General features: G+C 56.2%; 1 protein-coding gene across 1 annotated transcript; it reads left to right on the plus strand.

Moving 5' to 3' along the window:
* Positions 1 to 202: 202 nt before the first annotated feature.
* pde8 (3'5'-cyclic nucleotide phosphodiesterase) lies at positions 203 to 7387 on the plus strand (the record flags this gene model as incomplete). Its single annotated transcript, XM_002950465.1, has 9 exons — positions 203 to 345; positions 1407 to 1416; positions 1787 to 1945; positions 2394 to 3803; positions 4127 to 4284; positions 4587 to 4944; positions 5700 to 5863; positions 6164 to 6316; positions 6564 to 7387. 9 exons carry the CDS (start codon positions 203 to 205, stop codon positions 6817 to 6819), a joined length of 2811 nt encoding a protein of 936 aa, XP_002950511.1. The 3' UTR covers positions 6820 to 7387.
* Positions 7388 to 8573: the final 1186 nt, after the last annotated feature.

Below are 8573 nucleotides of genomic sequence, written 5' to 3' on the forward strand. Positions count from 1 at the left end.
TGTATGTATGTATGTATGTATGTATGTATGTATGTATGTATGTATGTATGTATGTATGTATGTATGTATGTATGTATGTATGTATGTATGTATGTATGTATGTATGTATGTATGTATGCAGCCCCCGGAAATACTTTTGCATGCTCCACGTCCTGATTGCATGCTGCACGACGTTTTGTGTTGTCGGCCGATCCACTTCTCCATGACGCCGTCTGGGTCGCAGTGGGTGGTGCGGGTTTGTCCGGTCGGAGGTTGGCGTCCGGCCAATCGCGGGGGCCTACTGGCTGGTGTGGTGGCGGTGGCGGTGGCCTTGGCGCTGCTGCTCTTCGCGGCACTGGTGTCCAGGTGAGCACGCCGTCATTGTCGACGATTTGGCAGCTTCCTGTTCTCCCCTTGGTTGCCTTTCCAGTTACGTCCCATGTTCATTACCGTGTACTCGCAAGGACGCCTCTTGGGGCCTTCTAGTGACATCCTGGTCCTCCTCCCTGCCCCAAACAAGACTCCTCTCCATCCGCGGCCGGATCCGGCTCTTGGGGTGGGGGTTAACTAAGCAAGAGGAAACCCGGAAACCCTGTGTGTGCGTGCATATGTGTGTGTCTGTGTGTGTGTGTGTGTGTGTGTTTCAGGAAGCGGAACCAGATATTGCTGGAGGCCCTCCTACCGCGGCATGTTATCAAGGACCTCCACGGCGCGGATGCATCGCGGCTGTGTGGGTCGCGGATCGTTCAGGCTGGTGCGTATGTGCGTGTACGTGCGTATGTGCGTGTACGTGCGTATGTGCGTGTACGTGCGTATGTGCGTGTACGTGCGTATGTGCGTGTACGTGCGTATGTGCGTGTACGTGCGTATGTGCGTGTACGTGCGTATGTGCGTGTACGTGCGTATGTGCGTGTACGTGCGTATGTGCGTGTACGTGCGTATGTGCGTGTACGTGCGTATGTGCGTGTACGTGCGTATGTGCGTGTACGTGCTCCCTACATGCTCCCTGCGTATGTGCGCCCTACAGTGCCTGCGTGCGGAGGTGGTGTGTCAAGTCCTTGCACATCATGTATCGGTCGGCTAGCGGGGCTAGCATAGTTGGGTCGGTCAGGTCAGCGGCGGGTTGGGGGTTTGGGAGGAGCAATTGCATGTCACCGGCAGCTTATTACCAGCTTATCAGCCAGCTTATCTGTCAATTCTCAATTCCGCCGCCAGGCCGGCGAACACAATTTATTCCAACCTATGTCACCTTTTTCTCAACTCACGCCAGCTTTTTGCGCTTCACCGCCTTTACACCTACCTTCAGAATGTTACGGATGGGTTTCCTGCTCTCTTTCCGCACTTCATTTTTAGTCCTGGCGCTAGGTAGGTAGTTTTTCCGACATCATCATCACTACTACATTATCGCGGGGACTTCTTCTTCACAGGCGCCAATTGGTTAGTTATGCCTGCCTTGATTCGGGCGCATCAGTCTTTCCGTGGCATCAGCTTCACTCGTTCGCGGTTCATCTTCTTGGAGCAGTATGCAATAACAATATAGAGATAATAACAACCTCTGTAATGTAAAGAGGGCAACAAGAGGGGAACCCTAAGTATTCACTGTTAATTAATTCCAAGCTACTTTGTAGTATAAGGCTTCATTTAGTTCCCCTTTAGGGGATATGATGCCAAAGGGGTTGTCGCGTCCCTACAAACAAATGACAACAGTAAAAAATTCTGGTGGCTTTTCCCCCGTCCCCTCCCCCAGCTTTACTCGTTCGTGGTTCGTCTTTTCCCCCCCTTTCCTCCCTGCGTCGCTGCTGCAGAGACCCCCGCGGATTTGATACTCAACATGTTGGCCCGGCTTTTGGAGGGCTGCATGCCCGACCTCCGTGATGTGGTCTTCATCCGCCAGGCGATCATCCGCGGCGCGGACCTGTATCAACCCGTGGATCTCAGGAAACACATCCGCAGCGCCAACTTGGACGTGAGTGTACGGATTTGCCGTACTTGATGCCTTGTCGTGGAAGACGTGCGTTGCGAGTGTTGTGTACCTCCAGATCCCCGTCGTGGTCGGGAGAACGGCGCGCCGTTGAACTGCGTCGCGCCGTTTGTTGGTGCCGATGACGGACGAGAACCCCCGTACCGCATCCGTACGTACTGCCTCGTACCTCTCTATTGAGCCCCTGTCCTGTCAGGTCATGTCCTTTTCTATAATATCCTGTTAAAACTGTAAAACCTTAAAACCCTAAAGTGTAAAACCCTAAAACCCTAGATTTGTCCTGTCCTGTCCACCTGTCCTGTCCTGAACTGCACCTTTCGTGTTTTCTTTTTTCCTCACACACCCGATCTTCTTGGGGTTGGTTCAGTAGGGGACCTGCCTCTTACTTTCTTAGGTTGTGTGTTTGTATGTATGTATGTGTGTGTGTGTGCAGAACGAAGTGGCTCGCGCATTGATGCAACAGCTCGGCAACACCACGGTCGCTACATCCACGTACGACAGCAGCACGCACCTGTACGGCGGCGAATCGGACTACACGCAGCTACGCGTCGCCGCCAGCAGCCTGACCAGCAAGGGTCTGAGTCCCGCCCAGCCCCAGCAGCAGCTACACGGTCAGGCTCAGCAAGATTGCTCGACGCTGGCGGGTGCGCTGGCGTTCATCTTGACGCCCCAGCCGGTAGCGCTGACGGCAGCACCGGCAGTGGCGGTATCGGCTGTACGGCGTTTGGAACCGGTAGAGTCTTTGTCAGGGGATCCGATCGGATCCGAAGCCTTATTCCTTCCCCCGCGCGAAACCGAGGCGGGCAGCATCGCCAGCCCGAGGTTATCCATGCTTGGTGGCATGGTCCGCGCGGTGTCGCTGCTAAGGGATGGTGGCGGCGGCGGCGGCAGTGGCTCGGCAGGGCCGGCGGCAGCGGCTGCAATCCCGCCCATTCTAGCCGCCGCCGGCAGCGGCGGCGGCATGGGTGTCGGCGTCGGCTCATGCCGGCTTGGCGCCAGCATGGAGCTCGTACAAGAAGAGGATGAGCAGCTGTGCCGATTCCAGCGCCAGCAGCGGCACCACCACCATCACCAACTTCAGCGACAGACGCCAGGCGGCTCAGTTAGGCGGTCGAGCCTGGCGCTCCGGGAACAGGTACGGCGCTTCAGTCGCGACGACGATGTGGGGGATGTGGAACTGCCGCCGCCGCCGCTGGCTCATAGTGACCTCGATGTCGCCGCCGCCGCCATCGCCGCCGCCGGCGGCACACCTGGTGCCAGCGGCGGCGGCGGCGGCGGCGGTGGCGGCGAAAGCGACGGCCGTCTCACACCCAACTCTGCAACCAGCATGACACAAGAGGACAGCACGTTGGGCATCGGCACGTTTTCTGTCGTACGACGCCTGCCACGCCGCGTCGCGTCCGCCATGAACATCCTAAGCCGCCCCGGCAGCTCCCGCCAACGCCGATGCAGCCTTCTCACAGCCGCCAACGGCTGCACTCAAACAGATGTGGCGGCGCTTGAGCGTCGATTGGCGCTTATTGTGTCGGCAGCAGCGGCGCCGCCGCCGACGCCCGCCGCTGCCGCGGCGGCAGCGGCGGTGGCGCGCCGCGCCTCGGTCGCTTCCGTGGCGTCGGTACCTGAGGTCCTCGTGTCGGACTGCCCGCGTTCTGAAGGCCTGCCGGTGGTCGCCCGCAGGTCCGGGACGGGATTGGAGGTTGGCGGCAACCGAGCGATGTTTACCCTACCATGTGGCGGCGCTGCCGTCAACGGCCGGAGGAGTCATCTGGGGTCCGGCCCGTGTCGGGCGTCGGCGCTGCTGCGAGCATCGAGCGTTCCCCCACCCCCCCCCCTGATTGAGGAGGTGGGGTGTGCGGGAGGAAGGGATGGAGAGGGGTGAAGAGGGCTGCCTACGACAAGAGGGCTAGGGCTGCTAGACGAGCCCGGGGTGCTGGGTGCAGAAGGGCTGTGGATCTGGCGCAGTGACGGCCTTGAGCTGGACCTCTCTACGGACCAGCTTGGGGGAGAGGAGGGAAAGGAGGAGGGCTGACACATTGCTGTTACAGCTTCATCTCAACCGTACGATGCCGCTCCCACTCTCTCGAATTGCGCCTGTGCCTACCCTTAAGGATATGGCGCGCTTGCACACCACCTCCACCCTCACCTCCTGCTCCCGCTCCCGTACAGGTCGAACGGTTCCTCTCAAACGCCTGTGCCTGGCAGTTTGACACTTGGCGACTTCGCGACATCACACACGGCCACCCGCTCTCGGCACTGGGATTCTACCTCATACAAAGAGCCGGGTTAATTGCGCACTTCAGCCTGAACCCCGTTAAGGTGGCCAGGTAAGATTGACCCATGGGTCAGAAAATAAAATACCCGAGCATGAGCACAAGTGGCGGAAGGGCCCCCTCGGAACCCCGACGAGTGCGGTACAATAATACTACGATTATACCGACCCGTGGGTCTGTACCCTCAAAAAAGAGGCCGTCACATGGATGATGATTGAAGGTCTGAGCCCTGCGGTGGAATTCCGCTGGACGAAACCGGAGTGTAGGTCAAAGTGAGGTTTGGCTCCAGGGCTGAGAGCGTTCCCATGTAGTCCGCGGGTCTGCCGCCTCTTACTCCTCCCGGCCCCCCCTTCTAGGCTGCTTCGCCACATCGAGGCCGGCTACAACGACAACCCCTACCACAACGCCACCCACGCCGCGGACGTGCTCCAAACCCTGCACGTCATCATCCACGGCGCGCAGCTGCACGTGCACTACCTCGACCAGCTGGGGCTGCTGGCGGCGTACTTTGCGGCGATCGTTCACGACTACGGGCACCCGGGCCTCACAAACGACTTCCTGGTGGCCACATCGGACCCGCTGGCGGTCAGGTACAACGACAAGTCACCGCTGGAAAACCACCACGCAGCGGCGGCGTTCAGCTGCATGCGCCGCACGGGCCTAGACGTGTTGGCGCCGCTGACGACGGACCAGAAGTCCACTTTTAGAAAACAGGTATACTGTGCCATGTGCTCAGTGCTATGCGTGCGGGGCTGGGTTTTTTATAATATGGGTTTCGGAGCTTCATGCTCTGGGTTTCGACCATTAGGTTCTTCCGCTGCTTGCCCTCAGTAATAGCAGGGCGCAGATCCCCTGCCTTTCTGATACCAGTTTACCGCGCGCCAGTCAGCGTCTATGCTATACCTTCCTGCTGCCTTCCTCCCATGGCCGCAGCCGCTGCTGCTGCTGCTGCTGCTGCTGCTGCTGCTTTTGTTGATGTTGTTACAGGGTGGTTAAGCTTCACCAGTGGCCTCCTTCCCGAGGCAATTCCCTGTTCTCCCCTGTTAGAGGGGCACCCTAAGCCATTCACCCCATCCGACTTCAGAGTGTACTCTTTGAGTTTGGCAACTCACCACCGGCATCCAACCAAATCTAGCAGATCAACGGCGCGTCAACTTAGTTCCTGGTCAGCTCGCAAGCTTTTGTTATTGAATGCTGTTGCAATCGAACCTTAAGGATCATAACTCAACACCCAACGGTACATAAACCTCATAACCCAGCACTGTGTGTATGGGCCGAGGCCAAACAATGCGGATCAGCCGGAGCCTAGTCAGGGCCGTAACACCCTCAACCTCCGCTTCACAGAGCTAAGGGGTTGCTAAGGGGCTGCAACCATTTGTTGCTGTTCGTTAAGACCTCCTCCCTCTGTCCCGTTGCAGTAATTTATTGTCATGATTGCTATCATTCTGCTGCCGCTACCGCTGGTGCAGGTCATAGAAATGGTGCTCGCAACGGACATGAAGCAGCACTTTTCGTTGCTTAGCCATTTCAGCACCGTCCACAGGCTCGCTAGCTACAACAAACCCGCGGCAGTGGCAGGAGGCCCTCCGCCCTCAGGGTCAGTGGGGGCGACATCCGCAGACTGTAAAGCCAGGTGGGTGGTCGCATGGGGCTCTTCTTCCGGGGGCGCCTTTAGGAGATCCCTTTGGGTGGCTATTAGGGAACAGCATGAACCTACCCGCTATGACTCCTTACAACATGACTCCTCTTGTGGCTTGTTATGACTCCTCATTATTAGTTATGCATCCTGCGGGGAAAGCCGCACATTCTGCTGTTTGTAGGCTCCGGCTGACCCACATCACCTCCGTGGTGGTAATGATGCTGGTTAGAGAGCAGTCTTCTTTCGTTCCTATCCCCCGGCCCGCCTTTTCCGACCCGGTACGCTTTTCTGTAGCTTGGAGCTCCCTGCGGTATCGATTGCCTCGCCGTCAATGCTTGACATGGCTCCGAAACCGTTGGACGAGACGGAGCGGCTGCTCAGTTTGCAGATGGTCATCAAGGCGGCGGATTTGGGTCACCTGGGGGAGGGCTTTGAAGTGCACAAGCGGTGAGGCCGCGTCTGTTTGTGTGGATGTATAGAGTTGTGTACATGTATATTCACCTTGAATATTTATGGTGTACATACGTTTATGGTGTGAATGCATGTGTGCATGGGGGTTAGAAGACATGACAAAGTGATGTATGCTGCGCAGGTAACATGTGCCGCCTACCTCCCGCTTACCGCCCTGTCTCCCCGTGTGTGTGTGTGTGTCTCCCCTTCTCTCTCCCCTCTCCCTCTCCCGCTCCACCTTCAGGTGGCTGTCTAGCTTGGAGGAGGAGTTTTTCCGCCAGGGCGACAAGGAGCGGCAGCTGGGAATCCCCATCAGCCCCCTGTTTGACCGGGCCAAGCAGGGAGTCAGCAAGAGCCAAGTCGGGTTTTACGACTTTGTAGCACTGCCGCTGCTGCACGCGCTGTGCAGCGCATTCCCGGGAACTCAGCCGCTCATGACCTGCTTCATGGACAACTACCACCACTACACCGCAGATTCGCATGCGCTTGCCGAGTCTTGAAGCTTTAAGATGCAAGCTCAGCAGACGCCCCGCCAGGCTGCGGTTGCGGTGCAGCCATCAAGCACCTGAGCCAGAACCCACCGAACTAGGCATAATCGGAACCCAATGGCCCGCAAATGGAGCCTAAGAACAAATATATGGAAGTCATGTTTTGAACTGCATCGTACATGTGTTGGTTGGTGCATCTGTGGGTAGTGTGCGAGTATGCATGCATGGGCTTTAAAACTGTTGCAGTGGGGGCCAAGTGCGCGTGGCTGGGTTGACGGCCGGGTTTGGGGGGGAGAATATTTTCTCAAATTGACCGATGAGTGCGTTGGTTATTAGGAATGAAGAGAGCTTGGGGATGAAGAGAGCTTGGGGGTGAAGAGAGCTTGGGGGTGAAGAGAGCTTGGGATTTGTCTGAGGGCGCCTCGCGAGAGCTGTCCTCCCTGGACTTGAGCCGTTCCCCCTCTCCCGGGCAGTGTTTTTTTGAAGTAATATATTACTTTTAAGGAATAAAGAGGCCATTTTGGCCTTTGGAAAAAAGGAATGAATTGACGCCGATCCGTACATTTTCATTCCTCCAGCCAAAAACGTCCATTGCTGCCAGATTGCTCCGTAGTGTGCAGAACTTAGTATTATCGATCATAGAATAGGTATGAGGGGCCGTAAGAAGGTCAAGCCCGTGAGTCAACGCGGCATAGCAGAATGTATGACCGGTCCTTACATAGCCAAACACACAAAAGGCAACGACTTGAACGCCGAACAAACACCAAAACAGCAAGATAAGCCTGAAATTTTTCCTGATAAAAGGGAGTCCCGGGCCTTACTACCAAGTTGTATTGAAGCCTGTTCTCCTGTTCACGTCCCAATAGGACCTGGCCGCTTTCATTAGCGACGCACGTTCTGCATGGCTAGTCATATGAAGGAGGACGGCTGGTGCAGGCAGAGCGATAATGTGACACTTCCAGTTTTCCTATGTTAAGGCCTTCCTTCCAGGGCCGGGGGTACCAGGTGCCTTAAATGCAGGAGATCTATCGATTGCTTAGTTCAGGAAACTGTGGATTAAAGGGGGGATTACAATAGTGGATTGAATTATTCGGGACGAAACGTTGGGGTTGCTGCTCCGCTGCTGTTGCTGCTACTGCTGCTGTGACTGCCGCTGATGCTGTTGCTGATTGGGTGTGTCAGGGACTGGGTGGTGGCACCGGGGAAGCTGCAACGATTCCTTTGCTTTATGCTTCGGTCTTGTGATGCACACTGGATTTCATTCGGCGAACCTTCGCCACGCAGCCAGCTCTTCGTTTGGCGGCCTTGGCTGGTCGGTCTGCATTTCTGTCTGCCTGTCTGTCTTTGCATCATGTATGTATGTATGTATGTATGTATGTATGTATGTATGTATGTATGTATGTATGTATGTATGTATGTATGTATGTATGTATGTATGTATGTATGTATGTATGTATGTATGTATGTATGTATGTATGTATGTATGTATGTATGTATGTATGTATGTATGTATGTATGTATGTATGTATGTATGTATGTATGTATGACGTTGATTACACTGTGGGCTGAAAAGCCGGGGGCCCAGGGCCGAAGCACAGCGCGGGGGGCGGGTGCATACGGCTGGTTAGTCTCATGCACTCCGCCCCCGGGTCAGGCCGCACGGGAAACGACGGCCGGCACGCAACAGCGCTTGTTTGGCGCTCCAACTAGACGGGATCTATGCCCGTTGGTCTCCTAACATAAACGAAGTCGCAACTGGGGGGCTC

Source organism: Volvox carteri (genome assembly GCF_000143455.1).
Source record: "Volvox carteri f. nagariensis unplaced genomic scaffold VOLCAscaffold_19, whole genome shotgun sequence".
Classification (NCBI taxonomy): domain Eukaryota; kingdom Viridiplantae; phylum Chlorophyta; class Chlorophyceae; order Chlamydomonadales; family Volvocaceae; genus Volvox; species Volvox carteri.